This window comes from Sapajus apella, unplaced genomic scaffold (assembly GCF_009761245.1).
Source record: "Sapajus apella isolate SASKATOON/1434 unplaced genomic scaffold, GSC_monkey_1.0 scaffold67, whole genome shotgun sequence".
Taxonomy (NCBI): Eukaryota; Metazoa; Chordata; class Mammalia; order Primates; family Cebidae; genus Sapajus; species Sapajus apella.
Genome location: NW_022437007.1, coordinates 8,297,790 through 8,323,994, shown reverse-complemented (window position 1 = coordinate 8,323,994; position 26,205 = coordinate 8,297,790). Strand labels below are relative to the sequence as shown.

Genomic DNA, 26,205 nt, shown 5'->3' with positions numbered 1-26,205 from the left:
TCAAATATTGCCAAAAGGAAACCACGTCTGTTGGCATAATGAAATACCAGGGCTGGGCAAGTCTGAACATGACCTGCTGAGATTAAAGCTCGGGATCCAAAAGCGCTGCCACTCTTACAGCGGGAAAGGGCAGGAATTGGGTTTCCTTCTGACAAGATTTAGAAGAGCAAATCTGCTGCAATCTGCCCTTGTGAATGGCTCAAATTAACTGAACATTGTTCCTTTCATATAAATTCTCTAGGCTGTCATTACTTTCTCTAAAGTGGCAGATTTCAATGCTTCTGACAGATTAAAATGGATTTTTTGAGTGCACTGTAAACAAAGTTATTTCTATACATTTTCATTTGTGTCTGATATGTATACTTTTGAATTCTAATGTTACTAAAAAAATTAGGTAAACTTAGGGAAAACTCAGTTAACATTATTCCCGGTTTCTTGGCCATTTAGAATGGGGTTTAATTAACAGCACTTTCACTTCACTCATAGAGAAAGATACACCCATATGGGCAAAAGTGATTATTTCAACAGCAAATTTAAAAAAATTATTACGGTGTGGGTTCTTTTAGGTTCTTGTTTTCTTGCTGTGGATGCTACCTTGAAAACTACGAATTCTACTTTATGTTGGGTCAATGTCATTTTTCATATTTTTATAGGTGTCTAGGCTTAGATAATGCAAAGTGATATAATACTGACCCATGGGAGACACTGTAGACAAACACTTTTGTAGAACATCCCCTTTTTCTACCCCTAACCTGGTTTTGCAGCTATGATAATTTCTCTTGAATCTCGAAATCAACATATTCCAAGTATTAGGTGTGAGTAAGCAATGATTTTTGTAATCAATGAAAGCCTTCATCAAAATGATATTTTTGAAGATGAAATATAACTGGAATTTTCAGAAGTATCCCTTTCAATTTTCCACACTCACTGGCTTATAACTAAGTTCTTCCTTTTGTATATATTATTATTCAATATATAAATATGCTCAAATGTTAAGAAAATTTATTGAATATATTACTGATGAATTTTAAACTCTACCCTTCAGAAGCTGTGGTAAAGGAATTTGAAACATTAGCTGCTAAGAAAATTAAATGAGGTTCTAATCTGAAGAGGGAGCTTACCTCTGGATTTTCTTCCAAAAACAAAAGCCTTGCCAAGAATTTGCCAAGTTGGCCTATATAGCTCTTCTATGTCCAACTGCCATCTATCTGGTTCAAGATATCGAATAAGGTCTTCCAAGGTAGTAAAGGCAGTTATAGCATTATTAAGCAGGTCCAGTGGCAAAACTGAAGGGGGTAACACTGAAGGACTCACAGCCTCTGTGAATTGCTGAAAGTAAAATGAATTCTATGTTAACTGTTTTAAAAACGACAATGTATTCTCTCTGGACATATGCAAGAAGTTATGAAGACTAAGGCTGGAAATATGTGTGAAAGGAAATTATATTCAACCCAATTAGAAGTAACTACTCTGCAAAGACTTCACGAAGGTGAACTCTGAAAGATTTCCTGTAGAAATCAATGAAAAAGACATTAATTTTCATGATCACAAACCGTGATGGATGTGGATATCTTTTGGTCATATATAAAAATTAAAAATATCATAATGGTTCAATTATAGACTTACAAAGAAAACTATAATACTGTTTACAAAATTTTCCTTTTCTTTTCCACTTTTCATTTTCCTTAATCTGAAAAATTACCTGGTAGTTATGCAAATTTGTGTCACATAAATTAAAAGTTGAGTAAGAAATAATTAAGCCAAATTTTAATCTAGAAAAAAATACAGGCAGAAATTGTTTGACATTAAAGAACTTTTTACTCAAGATAGAAAATGCCTTAACCATAAATAAGCAGCTTAATAAATTGCCTGCAATATATTTTTAATATAAAATGCCTAATATACAAAATTAAGAGATCAGAGAAACACTGGGAGAATACCCTCACAAACTATGTGACTGTCACAAGATTAGCATCCAGAATATACAAAACTAAAGACAAATGCAATAGAAAAAATAGGCATATTCTAGACAAGACGCTTGAATGGTCAATAAGCATGAAAATATGCTAAACTTCATTTGTTATCAGAGAAATGCAAAGACAGATATTATTTCACATACGAAAAAGGTATACTATTTCACAGAGATGAGACTGGCAAGAATTTAAAAAAGGTTTACTGAGGATGGGATTAAATTGGAATTCCTCTGCTCTGCCTACAGAAGTTAGTGTACGGTAGGCACTACACTTCAGCTGATGTAACTGGTAAGTACTGACTATTCATTCACTTATGCACATGGAAATATGTTCAATAATTAGAAAGACTGGAAGCAATCAAAATGCTCATATACTTATAGGGAAGCACTAACACATCAGCTCTTCCTTTTCATTCTCTTTACTTCAATCCTGGGCTAGATACTAAAAACATGTACTATATATAGCCGTTTCTAACCTTATCTCCTTCCCTTTAATCATTTCTCTCTCCTTTTGTTCTATGCTGCATAATCCTGGGTTAATCTACTAAAGAAGATATCACTGATCCTATGATGAGCTGGGACAAATGCCTATGATTTCTCATCTGGAGGATAAAATCCAAATTCCTTACACAGCATTCAGAGCCCTCACAAAGTGACCTCTGCTCACCTTCCCATTTAATCTGCTACTTATCAGACATGCACATTTTGTTCCAATCAATCTAGTCCCTTCACTGACTACTGCACATATAATATTCATCTCAGACTCTGTACCTGAACTTATGCTAAATCTGCCCCCATCCCACATGCAAAAACTCCCCCCATGTTGATCCACATCATAAATCTTCACCATTACAATGACCTTTTCAAGAACCCAATTCATCCATGAAACCTTGCACAATGGAATCATCAGTGTCCCAATATATCTCCTTTGGGTCAACTGGAAAGAGACTCCCTCTGTGGACTGCTCTGTGAGCACTTGGCGTGAAGAGCAGAAGCTGCCCAGTAAACTAGGAAAAGGAGCACCTTTCTCTGGACAGGCACAACTCTTAGTAGGGCTCATAGATTTGTGGGTGCCCCGCTTCCCACAGGGGGGTATTCTTACAGAGAATAATTGGCAGAAATGAATGTGGTAGCCTTGGGCCAACAGTGATTTCATCCTTTTTTTTTTTTTTTTTTTTTAAAGAAAAGTTTATTGCGTAACTACACTGTTCCAGGGCCTATGTGTGCATTGTGAGAAGAGCACAGTCGAATGACAATGTCTGGCCTCTTTCCTTGCCTGGATTACTCACGTGTACTTTCCAAGTCTCCACTCAGCTGTTACTCCTTTCATCTTTTTGTTTTTTAAATACATTTTATTTTATATATTTGAAGTTTATGACAGAATGTTACAGGATTCGCTAAGATACATGGATATGCATAAGTACATGTATGTAGTACAATGGTTACTATTAAAGACTTAATTTCAATAATGTTAGGGATCTGGCTAAAATATTAGGACTAAGATATTTTCTAATTATTTTATGATGTTTTTGCTCTACCCATTAGACTGTTCAACTCTGAGAGTAGAAACTAAATCTATTTTTTTTGTTACTCAGTGTTTTCTATAATTGTCCAATGACACAAAATTGCTTTGATAGAACTATGACTGAAAACTCTATTATAGATATAAACATTGATCTAAAAAATGATTTTAATTTAGCTAATTTAGTTACTATTGATTAAATTTATAGTGTAAAATGGTTAATGCAAAGTTTTATATATTTCTAAAATATAAACCTATATATGTATCTAAATATTTTGTAAAGTAAAAATTAAGGGGTCAGTAATCATTAAAGAATAGTATTATGACGAATGGAAAGTTTCAAAATCTGTAGAGAGAAAATAAGTGGTTGCTAGCAAGTTCATACAAACAGTAAACATTATTTGTTAAATTTTCAGGGGGCAGATGTATATTTTAAGCATGAAATATAATTGTTATGTAGGCTATTTTCAATTAGACTATAATCCAAGAATGAGTTGACTTATTTTGCTTCCAGTCTGTCGGAGACTCTCTGAATATAGCATTCCTTTTGAAGCAATATAAAGTTCTAATTGAAATCAATATTGCTGAGATAAAATTCAAAATATTAATACAAAAGAAGGCAAAACAAAATAAGCTTGTAATACTGGGCAAACAAAAGATGCACATCTTGAGTCCGGTGAAGTATCTCCAATCTTCATAGCAATCCCCTCAAATGCTAATGGTAGAGAGAAAAGCATCTTCTGTTACTGTATGTATACATCAGTTGGTGTTAGAAATCTCTAAGCTTCTAAATATTTAAATTAAAATTTGAGGCCGGGTGCTGTCGCTCACACCTGTAATCCCCGCACTTTGGGAGGCCAAGGCTGGTGGATCACCTGAGGTCAGGAGTTTGAGACCAGCCTGGCCAACAGATGGTGAAAATCCATCTCTACTAAAAACACAAAAATTAGTTGGGTGCTGTGGCAGGTGCCTGTAACCCCAGCTACTCAGGAGGCTGAGGCATGAGAATCGCTTGAACCCAGGAGGCGCAGGCTGCAGTGAGCCGAGATTGTGCCACTGCACTCCAGCCTGGGTGACAGAGTGAGGCTTTGTTTGAAAAAAAAAAAATGATAAATTTAGAAAGACAACTGTCTCCCCACCACATCCCACACCCAGTGGTCCCCACCCAAAAAACAGGAAAGAAGAATGAACATAAGTTCCAGGGATTCAAATAATCAATCCCTGGACAGAACAGAAGTGGTGGTGCTTCTATTTAAGGGCCTTCTCATGACTGTCACCCCACCCACTGTTCAAGGAACAGCAAAGTTGTTCAATTTCAAAGTTCTGCTTTTCTAAGTTGTTTAAAGGCACTCTCAGAGAGCAAGGGGGAGCCAATGAAAAAAAGAAGTTACAGGAAAAAAAAAAGTATTTGAATTTTTAAGTTTTCCTTTTCTCTAACAAAATACCACTATTCACTACAGACAATAGCATTTTCTCCCATAATTAGTATCTAGACAATGCTAACATTTTACCTTTGATATTTAAGAGCACTTATGATTGGGCTGTTAAACTAGTTAGAATATGCAAAATATGCCTTGACTTGAATTGGATTTTTACATTCTCTGTTTTGTATTTCTTTTATTCTTCATAAAAATATGACGGTGTACTTTTAAGCTATAGGCTATGGTAAGACAATTTAGTGGATGGCAATGGACACAAATGGGAACAGAGTATCTTGGTATTCTGCAATGCAGACGACGAAACCAAAACCAGAGAACAGCTTCTGTGCTATCACCCTGCAGGGCAGTAACGACAACCTTGGTGATGGTGTGGCCCTAGCCTAGACCCCTTTAGGTCTATTACTTTGTAAGGACAGATTGTCAAAGAGCAGAAAAGGCATCTGAAATCAATGTGATGGTGTCCTGGCAAAGAGTACATTTCTGCAACGTCAGCTCCATGAGCTAAGGATCCTATACAAAATGAGGTCTTTAAACTTCTCTGGTGAAAGTTACTCTGAATGACAACATGATAGTGAGAGAACTATGAGCAGGAGTCAAGGCACCGGACCCTAAATCCCAGAGATACTCACATGTAAGGAAGAGAGTCTGAGTAAACTGCATGATCTATCTGTGCCTCAGTTTCCTCCACTACAATATATGTAGCTAAATTCAACCACCTGCAAGTTTCTTGCCAGCTTTTACATTTAAAAATTCCATGTAATTGTCAGATACAAGAGGGTCCAATACAGCTTCACAAAAATTATCCTGAGAGCTTCAAAGATATAATAAACCACTTAGTAAGTCAATGATGGTACTGAGCTCTGTTTCTTTTTTTTTTTCTTTGAAAGCTCCAGGTTGTTTTAGTTTATCAGTGAGTTTTGGGAAACACTGCCTTGTGGTACAACTATGGTTTATTTCTACATTTACATATATGTATTGTGTTTTGAGAGTACATGAAGTTTACCCAGCTCTTTAGGAAATCAAATATCCTAGAAAGCATGTCTGGCTTGAAAATAGCAGCAGTATGATCCTAAAAATCTGAGGGAAACAGAGCCATGCTTAGAAAATTGATATCGAAAATGTTCAAAGGAATATAGATGCATGCTGTGTTATGAGCTGAATCAGAGTCCACCCAAAATATCTATTCCACTAAAGTCCTACTCCCAGTACCTCAGAATGCCTGCATTTGGAGACAGAGTCTTTAAAAAGATCAATAAAATAAGGTAATTAGGGTGGGCCCTAATTCAATATGACTGGTGTTCTTATAGTAAGAGAAAATTTTAACACAGACATAGTAGGGAGGGAAGACCAACTGAAGACACAAGAAGAAAATGGACATCTACACATCAAGGAGAGAGGTCTCAGAAGACACCAAACTTGCTGACACCTTAATCTCAATTTCTAGCCACCAAAATTTTGAGAAAACAAGTTTTCATTGTTTAAGGCACCATTGTTTAAGTCTGTGGTATTTTGTTAAGGCGGCCCTACAACGCTAATATATGCCATCGGCTTCTCCCCTTATCTATTATAAGAGCAAACAAAGCCATGTCCATTAAATCAATCAACAAGCATTTATTTAAAAACCTGTAAGGGCTCACACAGGTGTGATGGCTCACCCTTGTAATTCCAGCACTTCCCAAGGCCAAGGTGGGTAGATTCTTGAGATTCAGAAGTTCAAGACCAGCCTGGCTAACATAGTGAAACCCCATCTCTACTAAAAATACACACAAAAAAATTAGCTGGGCATGTTGGCTATACTTGTAATCCCAGCTACTTGGGAGGCTGAGGCATGAGAATTGCTTGAACCCAGGAGGCGGAGGTTGCAATAAGCAGAGATTGGGGCACTGTACTCCAGCCTAGGCGATAAAGTGAGAGTCAGCCTCAAAACAAAAATAAAAATAAAAATAAAACAAGTAAAACTCTGTGAGGTGAGCACTATAAAAAAAACAGAAGAAAATTTTTGCCCTTGTGAAGCTTATTCTACAGAAGCCAAGCATGCTGCATCGCAGAAGAGAGTTTTTTCTTGCCAAAACAAAGCTAAAATGAGAATCTGCTATTATGAACCACATAAGTAACCAAAAAAGTATCACACCAATCCTGGTGAATGCGGATGATAAAAAATGAACTTAGTATGTAAGAATTACTGAAAAACAAATATATTTCTATTTTTATTAATGAAAAGTAACTGGCAGCCCAAGAGTTTAGACATAATAACGGCCATAGGAACGAGCTCAAGAAAGCATGTTTGGCTGCAAAAGTTAAGTCTTCTTATTGACCTCTCCAGTGTTACTCGCAAAAATCAGTGTTTCAGTGTTCTGTATTTTATGGTGACTACCTTAAATGCTTTGTGCACTTGTGAACATCTTTCCCCTTTTCGAGAAAGAAAAAAAGCTGACTTCCTGTTTGGAATAGTACGATCTGAACTGCTTACAATTTCACAATAAGTCGTTACTTACCTCTGAAAAAACCACAGCTTGTCATTTTATTAGAATTTTTGTGGCCAGTACAATTTTAAAAACACATTTACAATGAATCTTCCTTGGACAAATACACACATATAAATGTTTACCTCGGGTAGCATAGCAACTGTTGTAAAACTGTTAGGGCCTGCAGAGATTTATGTTGCCACTTTCTTAGTCAACTGCATATAGTACACTTCAAGCTGATAAGAAAGCTTTCAATTCATTCATGCCTAACAGAGGGTTAGGAATGCAGATTAGGTTTTATTGTTGGAGTTAAAAACAAAACAATATTATAAAATGATCAGGTGTTTAAGGAGAAGACAATAAATGTTCAGCTTTGCATACACATCACTTCTTAAAGGTGTCTCCAATCTCATTTATATAATGTCACACTGATGTATTGTACAGAGGTCTTACTTTTAAAGAGCCTAAGCAGCCAGCAGGGCATGCAGACACAAATGCCTGCCAGGAACAACTCACAGAAGGTTCTGTAAAGACACAAGAATGTCCTGAAACAATTCATTTAAACATGCTTCTTTGCCTTTCCCTATGTTTTTATCTGAATTCATCCAAAAATTATCTGGGTTATGTTTTTAAATAATTTTTAAGCCGGCAAAGAAAAGCAAATGCTTGCATTCCTACTCAAGAACAGATGTTTTAATATCATGTGGGTAATGCAGATTATATATTTAAGTGAGAAATCCTAGGGAAGGTGGCCAATTGTATTCAGATCAAGGCTTAATATTTAGGAGTTCTTATTAAAAGAGCATGACAACTGAACAAACCTTGACATATCTATATAACCCACCACAGCAACAGTCTGGTATAAGTGTCTGAGCTGGCATTTAAAAGCGATACTTCTTAAGACTCAAACCTGCAACTGGCCTTCAAGGGCCATGAGTTTCACGGTTTCAGAAAAACCCCGGAGAGAAGAAGTCTTCCTGAGCAGAATGGATATATGAAAAAAGAGATGGCTAATTTTGCCAAAAGTGTTGTATTAAATAAAAGTAATTTTTATGTACCAAGTAGAGCTTCTTACCAACTTGATGGATAAAACAACTGCTGTGGACTCAATTTTCCTGTCGTCACAAAACTTGAGAACCACCACCATCTAACCAGATTTACAAACTAAAACGCTGTTATTCTCAAACACTGCTACTTCTCACTTAAAGCATTAGTGATCTACAAGCTAAAGAAAAAATTTCATCCTAGTGCTAGCACCTTAGACTTGAAGGTCTCCATAGAAGTCAACTCTACTACAGAGCAGGCTCATTGTTGGCTGGTGAGTCAGAGTCAACACAGTTTTCCACTTCGTAGGTCAAACTGTGGGTTATAATAATCAATGCTGAAAACTAGAATTTCATGGGATGACTAAATCACACAGTCCTAGGAATGTTTTCCACAATGGCATCTGTGGGAAGCCAAAATTAAGGTCTGTCTTTCTTTTTTTTTACTAAAATTTAAAAAATTATTCCTCTGAATAAACAATGTGACAGGCCTTAAAAGCTAAAACAACATCTATCAGTGGCAAGCGTTTGACAACAAAGTATCACATGACTTTTTTTTTCCTAATCTTACATTGAATGCTTGTGGATTTGCTTTGTTACGATACTTAAGAAATGCCTAACAGTGATGAACTTCCAATGAAAGAAAACCTAAACTAAGAACTGTTGGAAGAAAAACACACCTTCACTGCAAAATATGAAACAATATCACCCCAAACCCAGAATCTCTGAAGACACTTTCTTACAGAAATGCATCCTACAGTACAATATTTATTCACTGTATCGCTCAACCACCATTAAGGAAAGTCGTGGAATGTCTTGTGGAAATCTAGCTCAGGATCATTGGCTGTCAATTATATGTTCAATAAGTTAAACAGTTGGATAATACACTCAACTTCATTCTAGCTTAATATGAGCCTTGAGTGGTAGACCTTATTTTGAATAAGAAACAAAGGTACTGAGTTATTTACTTTAAAATGGCTTGACAGTATAAAAAGAGTGTAAGTAGCTGAAACTGACAGGGCAACAGAAAAATCCCCCAGTGAATTGCTTTAAGGGGAAAAATGAGATAATTCAGTGGAAGCCATTAGAATGTACACAAAGGCCAGCAATGACCCCCACATGGCTGAATTCCACGGTCTGTTTTTTCAGTTTTACTAATTGACCAATCAGCAGTAAGAGGCTTTTCACACACTGTGTTCTGCAGATTTTCTTCCGGCGTGACAAGACGCTTCTCCTTGGCTCTGAGCACTGGTTCCTCCTCACCACCTTCCTTTTCCATGCTGGAGTGTCCCAAGGGTCTCTGCTTGGACCTTCTCTAATTTCTGTCTACATTGTTCCTCCTGGTGATCTTCTATAGTTTCAAAGCATTGCATATCATTTATACGCTGACTACAGAAAATTCCTGTTTCTAACCAACACATTATTACCATCTCAGTAAATGCCAGCTCTGTAATTCACAGTCATACTTTGCTCCTCTCTTTTTCTGTGCTACACTCCATAACTCACATCAAGTTATCTTGGCTTGATCTTCATACTGTGTTTAGACTCTGACCATTTACCCCACGTGCCCTGATGCCACTTTACGATTCAGACCAACATGTGAAACAGTCTTCTAACTGGTCTCCCTGTTTTTGCCTTTGCCATTGTTGTCTGAATTAAATAACAGACATTTACACATTTTACAACTAATGTTCTATAGGGTATTAGTAAAAATTCCAGTTACTTTTCTAGAAAAACATCTGCTTTTACATTTTAAACTAGAAAATGGCCTTTATTTTAAACATTCCATAGATTATTCACAGTGGAACTCAATCAAAGGGCTTTGTACAATAATGCAGTATGCCTCTTGAAACCTGCCATTCAACCCTTCCAGGTATATTTAATCTGGTCAGAAGGCACTCACTAACCCGCTACTGCTGACAATGCAAATACTGTCTTCTTTAGTGTAGGGGAGCCAACCTAACAGCCATAGAAGATGCGGCATTTGTCAAAATTACATGGTGAACACCTCATTTATGTGTGTGTATGTAAGAACAGATATTCAAAGGAGGGATGATTCCACGAACCTAGGAAAACTGGTATAAGGATTAAGTAAAATAGCATATTTTAAAAATGTAATGAAGAATTCAGCACTACACATATTTAGAGATTATCATACACATTTACTATATATTTAATTATTCAGGTTGTACCAAGTTGAGCAAAGATAAATAATTATTTTAAAAGACACAGCTCATGATTGATGTTGGCCTGTGCTGTATGGAGTGGCACGACTTCTTTAGTCAGCGTTCAATGACATCTCCGTCCAACATTCTTTCTAGACTGACGTGGCAAATGAGAGTTTGCCTAGCTCTACAAGGAAAATCCTGGAACAAACTTTTTTCTCTTCTAAGACAGATTTATATTCAGTAGCTGTTCTGGAGGGAGAAATGGGCATTACACATCAACAAATAAATCTTTATGGACATGAATACCTCTGTGCTAAAGAACTTAAAAAATAAGTATAGTAATATCCTTAGCTCACTATTCCTATATCAGTTTTCTGAATGCATATTCTTTGCCTATAAAACCTTTATATTAAATGAAACCAACAAAAAAATCCCATGCAAAATTTAGGATTTCAACGGTGAGACCCACTGTGTCATTGTTATCTTAATTACAATGTACAGTATTATATTAAAACAAACTTGTATAAAGTAGTCAACATGCTATTCTTGTTTCAACAATGGAGAAAAAATATAAGTGATAATTATTTTACGAAGTGCTTGGTCATTTCTTTTTACATTTTTAAATCACTCTGTGACACCCCTATTCTGTCATAAATCTTTAGTACTCATTCACAGATCTGAACACTTCCAAAAAATAAAAGCATCAACAGTTGTATGTTCTTTGGTCACGTTTTTTCCTGTTGGTCACCACCCTAAAATGAGACTGTGTCTCACAGCCAGAATTCTGGGCAGGTCAAAAGGATCACTCGAGGCAACAGAGAACACAGAATATTTTTGTGAAAAGTTGGTATGGTCACCTCAAACACACTTGAGAAGGCTTCTTCTATTGATATAAGCAAGATAGGGTCTGAAAACAGGGTCAGATACAAAGTGAAATCATTCAGTAGACTGTATTATGCTCCTCTCATGTGCTTACACCAAATAAAGAAGATGAATAATATATGTTTATTATTATTATCATTATTCATGTCATTCATTATCCAGCTGATACGTATGTATGTCACATATATACAAAATATGTATATTGTGAAGTTTGTATCTCTTGAAGCACAAACCTGTGTTCTTTAGGTCATAACTACAACAGAGGGAAAACCCAAGTGCTGTGAGAGTGATTAAATCACCTTGGAGAATTAAGGAGGGGATACAACGAAGAGATGAAAGTTAATCTAGAGCTTAGAGAATTCAAAAGTAATTATTACATAGATTAGAAGGGAGAAGCACTTTAGACATTTACAAGGAAACTGTGCTGGGAAAAACATGATGTTCAGTGAAGAAAAAGATGAAGACTGTGACAAAGCATTGCTATTAGGGGAAGAGCAGGTGGTGGGAGGTGAGGCTGCAGGAATGAATTGGGGTCTGATTGGGAAGCTTTTGTGCATGCCATGCTATGGAATTGGACTTAATCAGAAAGCAGTGCAAGATCCAAAAGAGATTTTAAGGAAGGTGGGATACATACAAGTTTAATTTTTCTTGCTTTCTACTTTTATTTTAGGTGAGGAGGTACCTTGGGTGGGGAGAAAGGGGTAGGAAGACTCTGGTGGGACTCATGAACAAGGCTTTGGTATTTGTACCTTTGCTCCTGATGTTACCCTTTGTTAATAACTGCCTTTATCGCCCCATCGTATGGCTAATCACTACTCACCAATAAAAGACTTGGCTTCTCCAGCAGGATTCCACTAGTGAGACCTCTCTCTATATATATACGACTACCTCTAAGTTGGTCTACCTTTGTGACCCTGTATCATTCTGTTCATCTCTCTAGCACTACATTGAAATGAAATAATTGTGCATCTCTCCTACTTGCCTTGAATTCTTTCGTGGTAGGGGCCAAATCTTAATGACTTTTAGCATATTTTGATCTCCAATAATTTCAGGATCAGACAGAATAATAGCGAAATGCTAAAAAAAAAAAAAAGTATGCTTTATGAACTGATTGATTACCACCATTCAGGAAAACAAATGAAAAGAAGGGTGGCAAAGTACCTGACCATGGCAGAACCAATCTGAGTTGGTAGCTGATGAGATGGGAGAGAAGAGATATCATTAATTTTAAAAGATTCTAGCTTGAGAGAATGTGTTAACAGTGCCGTAACTGACATAGGCAAAATTGGTAAGAAGGAAGGAAACAGTTCAGGTCGGGTCAATTTATAATAAGTAGAGGTGTACTGACATGCATACATCCAACGGACAATGGCAAACATTTCCATGGCATTAAATACAGAGGATTCGCTTGGGATAGAGAATGACAGTCATTAACATATACAAATGTCAAATGTTAGAGCCACCAGGTAAGAGCATCAATGAAAAGAGAAGAGGATAGAAGACAGGAAAATGGGATTTCCTCCTGCTTAGAGCATAGGCCAAGGCACAGGATCAACCAGCACTGGTGTCTGAAAGTAGATCAATCTAAGGGTCGATGGAGATCCTGGAGGTATTAGTGATTTTGCCTTCCAACGAGAAGAGAGTTTTGAGGAGTAGAGAGGGACAATAACACCAAAGTATTAGAAAGATCAAGAAGAAAGAGGAGTAAAAACAGGCCACTGTAGTTATTCAACAGGTGTTGTTTTGTGACTTTAGGAATAGAGAAGTTTCATTGAAGTAAGAAAGGAAGAAAGAGTCCCCTTAAGAAGCAGTGAAATCGAGAAAGCAAGTAAACCTTTTTCATTAAGTTTGGCAAGAAAAAAAAATAAGAAAGAATGATGGATTTATGAGAAGAAAGTTAAGAAAAAAGCTTAATATAATAAGTACAGTAATATGTGTATATTTGTAATAAGAAAAAAAATTGAAGACAGAGGAGCATTAATGTCAACTGTAGATAAAGACAGGGCAAACTATTTTTCTCATAAGCTGTAAAGAAGAGTAAAATGTCAGAGTATTTCTGAAAGACAATTCAACAGTATTTTCCACAAGCATTAAAAATGTCCTCTTTTCACATCCTATAATTCCATATTCAGAATTTTTATCTTAAGGAAATAATCAGAAATAAGAAGTATAATCCAAGGATAGTTATTGTAGCATTGTTAATAGAGAAAATTAAAAATAAAATAAAAAACTTAAATGTTTACCATTGAAAGATTGTTAAATAAATGATTATACTTTATGTATGTACAGTGGTCTATTTGACTCTCAATAATTTTTAGTATACATGAGAACAATGTAGAAACAATTCCTAACAGCTCAGGGATATGATTGTTCTTGAACTCCCTACCTCAGGTGATCCACCCACCTTGACCTCCAAAATGCTTGGATTACAGGCGTGAGCCACCACGCCTGGCCCGATATGATTATTATTACGATCTAAACTATAAAGCAAGCAGGATGATTCATATCCTGCATAGGCAGAGACTAAGGACAACCAGGCTAAGATGTTATTGTTTTGAATTTTTTTTGAGATGGAGTTTCACTCTGTTGTTCAGGCTGGAACGTGGAGTGTTGCGGTATGGCAGGATCTTGGCTCAATGCAACATCCACCTCCCAGGTTCAAGGGATTCTCTTCTCTCGGCCTCCAAAGTAACTGGTATTACAGGTGTGTGCCACCACACACAGCTAATTTTTGTATTTTTTGTAAAGATGGGGTACACCACGTTGGCAAGGCTAGTCGTGAAGGCTAGTCGTTGGCAAGGCTAGTCCTGACTTCAGGTGATTGGCCTGCCTCGGCCTCCTGAAATGCTGGGATTACAGATGTGAGCAATTGCGTCTTGTTCTAAGTTTAATAAACTTCTCAAAGTAGATCCACCAGTCCTCAATCTGATATGCAAAGAATCCACTTGATGTACAGCAGTCCAGAAAGGGAGCAGCCAGCATCAAGTAAAGGGGTAACTGAACAACATTGTCAGTACAAGTGAGAAATGACCACCTCCTGAAAGTGTAACATTCATGCAGTTGCAAAAGGTAAAATTCCATCAAGTAGGATCAATTTATGGGACTATTAACATAATTTGTATTTTTTGCATGTGGAATCTCATGTTTAGACTGGGTAGGGCTAGAATACTCAGGAGATGCAAAGTCGCAGTGAGTTTGGTAAAGTTCTAGGTCAGTTGATCAATATCTTCCCACAAAGTTCAAGGTCAATTGATAAATATCTTCCTACATTGTTTTCTTCACCTTGTTGTTTGTTTACCCTGCCCCTCTATTCTGTATTGCTTTGCCCTAAGCATACAATGTTCTGGAATCATCTTTTTTCCCTAACGTCTACCTTGATCTCTCAAAATTTTCATTGCTTCAGTTGATTTCAGATAGGATATTGTAAAACTAATCAACATCATCCTGTAGATAATATGGGCATTCATAATCACACTAATAGGTTCTTGATTATCTTGTCACTCTTTACACAACATATATTCATTTGCAATAAATACATATTGATCTAATATAAGCCAGACACTCTTCGAGGTGCTGAAGATCAAGCAGTGAACAAAAGAAATAAACATCTCTGCATTTATAAAATACATATTCTATTGGAGAGAAATAGACCATACACAAAATAAATAATGCATATAGAATGTTAGATGGTGAAATGTATTACAGGGAAAAGGAAAGCAGGAAGGAGACAAGAATGACAGACATGGCTTCTGTGAGAAGCGGATGTGAAAGCAAAACCCTAAGGAGTTGAGGCTTTAAGTCGTGGGGCTATGTGAGGAAGATCATCCCATGTATATGGAATAGCAAGGCAAATAATCTGTTTTGAAGTATGTTAGGTAAATTCAATTCAAGGAATGGCAAGGAGGGGACACGGTGGCTAGACCAAAGGTTGGCGATAGGACTACAAGGGGACACTGTAGGTCGTGGTGAGGGTTAAGAACTTAACACTGGGTGAGTGGGGAGAAGAGCTGTCAGATAAAACAAAGGATGCCCAGTTACATTTAAATTCCAGATAAACAATGAATAATCTATAAGTATAAGTATGGCTCCCAAATTACAAAATCATTCATCGTTTAGTTGAAATGCACATGTAAAACTAGGCATCCTGTATTTTTATTTTTTCACTTTGGCAACCATAGTTGGGAGCTATTGGAGAGTTTCAAGGAAAGGAATGACATCATCTGCCTTATGTTTAAAAGGATCATACTCACTGCTGTGCTGAAAACACAATGCAGGAAGGCAATGGTAGCAACAGGGAGGCCACTCAGAAGTAGTTTCAATAATCCTAATGGAAAGATTGAGAGATGTGTGGATATTCGAGAGAAGATTCTAGGTCAGATGGGCTAGATACCTAAATTTGAGATCCAGAGGCTTATGGGTATTACTAAAAGCCATGAGATTGGACAAGATTGTCAAATGAGTTATTAGGAAGAGGTGCCATGTTTATAAAGTGATGTCTACTAAACAAGGGACTGAACCTAGAAACACTGCCAGAATCCCAGTTCAGAGAGAAGAGGAGGAACCAGGGAAGAGGACTGAAGAGTGGCCAGAGAGATAGGTGGAAAACAGGGAGAGGGTGCTGATCCAGATATCAAGTGTCAAAGTGTTCAGTGAAAAGAAGTGAAGAATCAGTTGTATCAATCACTAACGATAGGTCTTATTAGGGGAGGACTGAGGATTTTCCACTGAATTTAGCAATATGTCGCTGTGGAGTACCAAGTGCTGATTCTGACAAATGATGAGGCAAAAAACATGATGAGCATGAGTTTAGGAGACATTAAAAAGAGGGCAGTGAATGCAAAATAATTGTCCTGAGCAGTTGCTGAGAAGGGAGCAGACAACATGGGTGGTAGCTGGATGACAAGGTAGGATCAGGAGAAGCATATATTTCTTTAAATATGGGAGAAGTAATAGCCTTATTGGCATGCTGAGGGGAATGAACCAACAGAATGGCCAAGGGAAAAAAGGAGGAGGAGGAGGAGGAGGAGGAGAGAGAGAAGAGTGGAGGAGGCACACCTGAGTGGTCCAGAGATGAACAAGATGGAGTAAGGAAGGCACATGAGGAAAGTCACAGGGAGGAATGTCAGTTGCTCAGGGACAATGATAAATGCAGATAAGCAGTGTGAGGAAAGTTTACAGAAGTCCTTTTCTGATGGCTTGTAATCCCTTTGTGATAGTGAAAGAAAATTATTATCTAAGAGTGAGGATGGGGGAAATAATGCCAGAGGCTTGAAGAGAGGGAAAATGTAAGGTGAACAGTCCAGGGGAGGAGCAGAGAAGATACACAAAGAAGATGCCAAATGTTTACCCAGCAGCACTACTAAGCATTTGACTCTAAATCAAGTCTAGAGAATGAAAACAGGATTTCATTCACGGACAACATTCATGGTGTGGAGGCACAATTCTGTGGTTGAGTATTTCCAGAGCATTCTTAAATCCAGTGTGCTGGCCAATAATCTTGGACAAGGAGTCTCACCGATAAGGAGTCAAACTAGGCAAATGCTGCATGATAAGAGGGGGAAAAAAAAAACCACACAGAGAACACATTGAGAGCAGGGAAAGACAAATACACGGGAGAGCTGAAGGAAAGATGCCTGGGTGTCCACAGAGAATCTCCAGAACCTCGAAAAGCTACCAAAAATCAATAGTTGCTTTTGTTACTGAGGTCCTTTAAGAACTTTGCTTGGGGAGATTAAATTTGTGAGTCTGTATTTTAGAGATTTTTTAAGACAAGTTGATAAAAGTTTATAATAAGTAAAAAGCTATATTTCAGTATCAGAAACTCAGCAGGGCCAACAAACCTTACCTGAATGGAGCAATTGGCCGTTTTCACAATGAATTCAATGCTGCTTCTTATTCAATGTGGAACACTGGTGAAATTCAAATCCTAATGTTAATCATATTCTAACCAACTAGCCTCAAAGAAGGAGTAAGATTGATTCAAAGTATTAGCTTCAGGGGACTTGAAACATTCAGTGTAAGCAGTAGATGTCCGAGAAATCAGTTTTACAGAGGGCTATTTAAGTTCGTGAATATGAATGCTGATGCAACAAATATAATGCTGTTTTTAAAACCATTTTTCAGAAATGGTTACTTTAAAAGAATTTATCTTCCTAAATGTCTTCCTTATTCACTGATGCAGAAATACTTTCTGGCTTCTAATTATTTTATGGAGAATATTATGGAAATAATTATATGCAAGTACTAAGAAAACTGTGGTTTTACATGCAGTGATCTACAGTGGTTTCAGCTTGTGCTACTGCTATTCATAATTTAGGAAGTGGTTAGTTTGTTCTTGGGTTTTGAGTATAGAATTACATAATTGTTGACACTGGGGTAACCTCTTCCTTTGTTATTTAGAGCCTGGTATAATCCTGTATCTACTGGGCAAAGCAGTTTTTAACTGAACATTGGAAATATTTTTGTTTTATTGAATCCACTGCTACAACCTGAAAACATTTATTTTCTGTGCTAGCCAGAAGGAATGAAGTTGGTAAGATGTGAGGTTCTTCCCTCTAATCAAATACAGAGTGCAGACAGAAAAATGTAAGATTCTTGAACAGCTGTCGAGAAAAAAATTAATTTTTCTGATGTCACAAAAAGGTAATTTAGAAAATAGGAGAAAGGCCTATGATTCTTCACTTGAAAACTCTGTGCCTCTGAAATGGCACATGATATACACATTTGTTTTTGAAAATGCTTACGTAAAATTTTACTTAAAATGACAGACTCAGATAAACAAAAAAATAACTGTGTGTATGGAGGCATTCAAAGTCTGGGTGTAACTACAAAATATTTTGTAAATAGCAGCCAGAAGTCTAGGACCTTTTCTCAGATCTGCACCTGCATACACACACCAGCCAGCACTCATCTCATGGCTCTTACTGAAAATCAGGTCACTTAAGAAGTGGCTGGCAAAATCAAGAAACTAAAGAAGCTGAGGATATATAGTCTGAAGAAGTAAAGAATTTATGAGACATCACTAAAAATTAGAAAGAATACTTTGAGGCAACATAGTATCATGGCAAGAAATGGAATTTTAAATCAGAAGACCTGGGCATGGACCCTGGATTCACCATTTATCATTTATGAGTGTGATCACTGACCAATTACTGATTTTCTCCGTGTTTTAGTGTAGTTTTCTGTAAGACAGAGAATAGCACATAAGCTATCTAATTGAATGGACTGCTTTGCAGCTCAAATAAAATAATGTGCATAATTATATCTTATAATGTAATAATCAAGCATGCATTATTAGTAATGGTGAAGGCCATAAAATTATTGCAGGTAGCTTCAAAGGAAAGATAAGGATCTATAAGAGGAAGTTGAAAGAAGAAAGGTTTTTGTTTAATACAGGAAATAACTTTCTAAAAACAATATTAGTTAAAAATGGAGTGGACCTAAGAGCTAAGAGATAATGAATTCATAAATTTTATGCCATAGTCAAAAAGTCATTTTGTTTGGGAGGAAAGGGGGTTGAGAATCAGATAGAAGGTATGTAAGAACAATTTATAGGTTTTTCCAAACTCTGAAACTTTATGAATTTGGATAGAATAAAAACATCTAAATACTAACAATACAAAGACAATCTTCTCCCTAAATTAGCCATCAGCAACCAAAGTATGTCTATTGCAAATTCTACCCACCCCAATTTTTCTCAATGAAAATATTAACCTCAAGATGTGAACGCCAAAATTTATACCAATTATTTACTGAAATTTTTTTCCTCACAAATCTTTACTAAACATGTTAATGCATGTGAAATATTCTGTAATTGGAAAGGCACGACACAAATTAGGTATAACTGTGATGATGCCATACTGAGAACTGGGCAACCCAATCAGTTAAGTTCCTCTGGCACAGGGTGGCAACTTGGACGTTTTTTATTACTCCATATGATCTGAATCTTTTTTCCTGCCTGACTTTTACATTTTAGATCCCAATGTCACATCTTGAAGGTGCCAATGATTCGTCAGGCAAACCACCAGGGATTTTTTTCCCAGGATCAACATTCACATGGAGCTCAGGGCTGTGGCTCTTTGGCTTTGGGCTTCAGGAATTTGGTTTACCACAATATAATGCAAAGCCTGGCATTTTCCCAGCCAGTACTACTAATGACCTTGTGCTGCTTGCTATCACGGAAATATTTGTCTCTGCCACCAGAACATCAATGAAACATACATCTATCATTCATTTATTCTCGTAACATTCTGGAGTGCTTACTATGTCCTAGGTACCCTGCTATCATGTGAAAATACAAAAGTAAGACAGGCTCTGATCTCAAGACATTTGGATGAATTGTAATCATTCCTGTAAACAAGTACAATTATTATTGTTGATGTCCAACTTATCGTGTATGTATTAGTAATGTGGGAATTCAGAAATGACTATGTTGAGTCTGACATGCTTTAAAATATTCAAGCTCAGAGGCCTCAAAAATAAATTTTCTTTTAATCAAGTGTACAGTAACAACAGCTTTAGGAAACAATAATAATAATAATAAAAACAAAAAAGCCAGAGGAAACAATGTAAAGCCTAAAATGATCTAATAAAAAATTATTTTTAAAAAAGCTTGAATTCCAAAGAACTGGTTCACACATTAACTGGGGGGAAATCTGCTACATACAAAGTATTGCAAATACAGATTTTACACATTTAAATCTTAAAACAAAATTCTATGTATTTATTTTGTTTTCTACATGTTAATTATTTAGCTTTAATTATTTAGCATCCCATGCACCACATTGAAATTGCCCAAAGAGTAATAAAATACATTAGTTGTGGTAACCTTACAGAGATGGAATACAAAGAGAAGTCTTAAAACATATTGAAAAACATGTCGTCACTGAGTAATACATATGAGTGTGGTAGCAGCAATGTTAACACCTTGCCTAGGATGGGCCTGAAAGCCTAATCTCCACTTGGCCATGAACTTTCAAATATATTTTGGGAAAGCCTGGAAACCTTGACATATCTACTGAAATCCTCCTGTTTATTATTCAAAGAGATCAAAAGGGATATATAAAAAGCAGTTTCACTGTGGTGAACATCTATAAAACATTTATCTCAATCCCAAGGTCCAAGGAAAAGGTCTAGCATCTTTGTCTATGGTTAAAACAAATAGGACCAGCAAACTGAAATTTTTAATGTTCTAAATTCAAAAGTAGCATACTGAAGCTGGGTGGGTGGGTGGTTAGGAAAGTGAATAAATACTACTATCTTTATAATACAGAATTTGGATAAAAGAGCAAATAATACATGTTTCACTGGAACTACAATCCAAATATATGAAGGAAAAGACACTGTCAATATAATTTATTCATAACATGAATTAAACAGTGTATTGGTGGGACACTTGAGCCAATTTGGAATTGAGTTAGAATGTAAAAGTCGCATTCCATGAAAAATCACACAGCGCATTTTTAAAAACAAAAACAAACATGTCAAGATCAGAAAACAGAAAAGCAGGGAAACAGGTGCACATACATGAGCAGAGAAATATTTTGAAACTCCAGCATCTCACAGGCAAAATGTTTCAACTGAATGACAAGTTATTTCCACCAAAAATACATTATCTTCAGGCAGAAATGCCATGAATACACAAGGCAAATACAACTAAAGGCCAATTCCACATAGTGTGCATAGTTCAGGAAGTCTACAGACCTATCTAAAAAATGAATAGCTGTGGTTTCCAAAATCTTTAATCTGCATTTCCAATTATAACACCAAGAACAAATTTTACACTCCTGTATTTTATAAGCACTACCGTGAGATAGTCATCCATAAGTCATCACTCTTGCCTCTTCTTTTGTCTCCCTGAAACTTAAAGATATCCAGAGGGTGTGCAGGAAAACTTCACCTCCACCTCGCGTATTACCATTGGCACCAAACAGTTATGAGGGACAGAGGGACTCTGGAGTGTTGACTCAGAAACCACTAACTGAACCTGAAATTCCTGTACTAGAAGATTGACGAGTTCTTCAAATAATGGGGGAAGCAAACTCAACAACAGGGTGTCATTTTAACAAACTGTCTCTTTTAATATCATCGAATACAAGGAGACTTTCAATAAATAGTTCCTATCTTAGTTAAATAGTAAAATTCTGCAAAGCTATCATCAAGCACACATTCTCAAAAGGAGTCAGATGTTTATGGAAGACTTAAAATCTAGATTTTCTAAAATCCATTTTAGATTAATAGATTATAATGAAACTACTTTAAAATCAATTTCGGGGATTATAAGAATTATTCTTCCATTTGACCCGGCAATCCCATTACTGGGTATATAACCAAAGAATTATAAATTGCTCTATTATAAAAACACATGCACACGTATGTTCACTGCGGTACTGTTTACAATAGCAAAGACCTGGACTCAACCCAAATGCCCATCAACGATAGACTGGATAAAGGAAAACGTAGCACATATACAGCATGGAATACTGCACAGCCATAAAAAACGATGAGTTTGTGTCCTTTGTAGGGACATGGATGAATCTGAAAACCATCATTCTCAGAAAACTGGCACAAGAACAGAAAACCAGACACAGCATGTTATCACTCACAGGCAGATGTTGAACAATCAGAACACGTGGACACAGGGAGAAGAGCATCACAAACTGCAGTTAGTTGAGGGGGGCTAAGGGAGGGACAGCGGAGGCTGTGAAGGGTGGGGAGGGGTAACAAGGGGAGAAATACCAGATACAGGTGATGGGGGGATGAAGGCAGGAAACTACCTTGCCATGTATGTACCTATGCAACAATCCTGCGTGATCTACACATGTACCCCAGAACCTAAAGTACAATTAAAAAAAGAAAAAAAAAAGAATTATTCTTTACACATTTTAGTAGTATTATAAGACATGTTTCCAGAAAGGCATGTAAAATGACCAAGAGTATACTCTTTCTTGTACAAATGATACATCTTTTACAATCTAAGACTTTTCAAACTCACACTGTGACATGTTTAGTGGAGTTGTAAAATTAATTTAGTGCATTGTCACCAGCGTTCTTGAGAAAAAAATGAAAAAAACAATAATTTCATGCAGCAAGGTTAAATATTATTTTATAATACATATGAATTATTTGCATATACATATACATATATATATATATAGAAAACACTTTAAAATATTGTATGTGTGTGTAAACATTATCACACTTTAAAATTTGTCCTTATAGTGGGGTCTTGGGCAACAACATTTTTCAAATATCAATCAAGGGGGCGGTGGTTAACATCTGTAAAAAAGCCTGGAATCAGAACATGTCAATAAACCTGACCTTAAAATAACGGTAACACATACTTGTTGACTACTACATGCTAAGCATTGAGCTAAGCATTTCATACTAACCCTCCCAGTAACATATCGCAGAAAATTTTGTTATTCACATTTTTGGGGTAAAAAACAACTACCAGGTTTATATAGGTAGATTTGTGGTGGGATGGGAATTCAAGCCAAATCTGAAGCACGCAAGGTTACAAGAACACAGCACCCTTGAGGTAAGATTCGGTAAAGGATCTTGGTCAGTAACTGAGGAATTATGAACACCTTAGTAGCATCCAAGATCTTAGAAGAGAAAGTACTACTGATAACACGGATGATGTAATTTGTATCATAAAACACTGTCCTATCTAAGGACCCATGACTAGGCATTATGTGTGGATTATGGCAGCATGGAAGGAAAATAAACCTAAGCTTACTTTAAACTGTGTTTCTTCAGCTTGATCGTTTCATAGCCCTGGGGTTGCTGACACACTGGGGAAGCTGAAGTAGCTTAGCTTCTTACAGCTTAAATACTGAACCACCTTTCTCCTTAAATCAGGACATGCTCTATATTGGAAGAGCATGGAATATATTAGCAAATAGAATGTGAGATTTTAACTAAGGAGTTGATTTAACTTAGAGAAGAATTTTTACAAAAAGTTTGCCTTTTTCCTAAAGAAGCATTAAATTAGGGAAGTCTAGACAAAATTTTGAAATATTAACTTTCAAAATAACACAAACCAAGAAGTAGTTTAAGATAGGGAAAAATTTAAGAAGAGAAAGAAAAATAAGAAGAAAAAGAAGGAAGAAAAGGAGGAAGGGAGGAAGGAAGAGAGAAAAGAAAACTTTGCTCTTCCTTTACTTTGGTGAATAATATATTTTATAAGACCTTTTGCTTTTTATTCATAAGATAAACATATCCATTTATGTATCTTCATCTGGAATTCTATTAAAGGGTATCATTCCAGTAGAAAACTCACTCCTTCAAACTCAAAGTAGCCTGCAACTGCTTAGAAGAATAGCTTAAAAAATAATGAAGCTGAATTATAGAAAAAAGTCATGGAAAAGAATAAAGATATATTAAAGTTAACATTTTGTCAAGTATATTATTAGCTACCTAGATATACATACCAACACATGTTACCAATTACCTCTCTATTGACAACATGCATTTAATTTACCATTTTCAATGACATATCATGCAGTATCAAGATGGAAACTGAACAAAGGACAAAGGGGAGCAGCCACTGCCATTGCTGACCTGGTTCAACCACGTTTCCTATGCATGTAAAGCATACTGACTGATGACACCCACAACTCACAGAACACAACTGCTTACTGGCATCCTTTCTGTTTCCACCAGTTAAATGTTTCACTTACCAAGAGACACTTGTATTTGTTCCCAAAAGTATTTATATCAGTGGCACCTGTTGTTTTAATTACTAAGTTATTCAAATATTATGTAACCCAATTAAATATGAGTTATTGCTTCTTTGAAAATTTAGACAAATGTCTTGGAAGAACTCCATATAAAATGAGTTCTATAAAAAACTGCTGTTGAGTCAGGTATGAGAGATAACTGTGAAATTCAGGAAGGAAAATCTCATAAAATCATGGAGGATTTCTGCACTTAGATTGCTGTAAAAGGTATCTTTAAGTTCTCAATTTAACTCAAAACCAAACCAAAAGTCATAATTGAGACAATTATGGCTATAATTTTTGGAAGAAACACAACAAAACTCCAGTTGGCAAATCCCTATTTTGAAAAAAGTATAGGCCCTAAATGACGAGTAGTGAAATTAAAATTAAATGTTTACTAATCAGTGTATACTTTTTATGGTCCTCCATCTGAGCTACTCAGGTAACTAATGGTCCAGTTTCAAACCTCAGATACATTCCTGAGCAGGCTTCCACTGAAATCTAAAATTAAGAACTACTTTGAAAATATCATAAATTAATGCTGTTTGCTTTGAAAACAGTTCAACTTCTATATTTTACATAGTTAAATATAATATGTAGTAAAATAAAGAGAAAACAACAAGAAAATTAAAGAATGGGGGAAAAAAAGAAAAAAATATGTGCAACCACCACATAAGACCTGTTGGAACCAAATTATATAAATTTTGCATGAGAAGAGATTTAGTTGCACTACAGTCATCAATCTTTTCTAGAAAAATGAAGGGCTTTTAAAGCAATCAGTTCTGAATCTTGACATCAGTTTAAAGCTATAGATTATATCTTGAGCTCTTAGCATCCTAAAACTTCATTAATCTCTGACGTGGACGCAGCAAAGCCTCATTCATGGATTTATTTGTAGTGACTATTTATGTTTCACATGTTCACTCTGAATCGCACATCAATAGGAGTGATTTGTGGTATTATTTTTGACTTTGTAATCTTTAATCTATCATAGATGTTGTGCTCTAAGCTGCAATGATGGTTCTGCAGCATACTGCGGAGTTTTAGATGAAGAAGATTATGAGATCACCTACGTCAGAAAAATGTTTCCTCCTGACCAAAGTTACTATTCTAAAGCCATTTAGTGATACAAAATTATACTCTCCTTTGTTATTCTTTATTGAGCCATTTTTAAAACTCTGTACTATTTAATCATCTTTTTAACGTACAAATGAAACCTTTTCATGTAATACTTTTAATTAGTAACCCCTATAGTGTTTTATATTTTTATTTATTCATAATTTCCCATTGAATTTGGTGAATTGTATCAAGTATCAATGTTTGTTTCCAGGTTGTGATATACTATTATATATTCATGCAAGATGCTATCATTGGGGAAAATTAGGTGGACAGTATATAGGACCCCTCTGAAGTACTTTTTACAAAGGGTGTCAATTTACAACTGTCTCAAAATAAAATACAAATAGGCTCTTATCAAGCGATGTTGGTTGGGAGATATTGCGCTGTGGTTGAAATTATGGATTTACTTTAATTTTTCCCATTTATTTGCTCTGAAACTCAGCCAAGCTATATTCTCCCTTTGAGTGTACTTCCTCTTAGGCAAAATGGTGATGATTTAGCATAGAGTTACTGAAAAGACTAAATGAGGTGACTTACAGCAAAACCCAATACAATAGTAAGTGTTCACGAAATGGTGCAGATTATCATTATTACTGTGTTTTTATAGTGTAAAAACACATTATTACTGTGTTTTTATAGATAGGCTGTGTTTTTTAAATCAACTTAATATAAAGTTACAGAAAATTACATATAACTCCAAGTCAAATAAATGAATAAGCAAAGTTACAATTTGCTACACCTTGCAAGATAAATAAAAAAGTATTAAAAGAAAAACTTCAGACAATTAAATTTAACAGAGTTGAATTGAGCATAAAACTACTTGTGAACTGGGGAGCATGCTCACCCCCCACCCATACCCCACCTCGACCAGAA

The 26,205-nt window shown here is 36.1% G+C and overlaps 1 protein-coding gene across 4 annotated transcripts in view; it reads right to left on the bottom strand.

Moving 5' to 3' along the window:
* The window catches only part of PDGFC (platelet derived growth factor C), a 212,326-nt gene that overhangs the window by 10,574 nt on the left and 175,547 nt on the right, over nucleotides 1-26,205 (bottom strand). For all 4 annotated transcript variants that reach the window (XM_032248586.1, XM_032248585.1, XM_032248587.1 and 1 more), the window contains one exon: nucleotides 1,122-1,329. In XM_032248586.1, coding sequence (XP_032104477.1) covers nucleotides 1,122-1,329 — 208 coding nt within the window. The remainder of the gene's footprint in view (nucleotides 1-1,121; nucleotides 1,330-26,205) is intronic.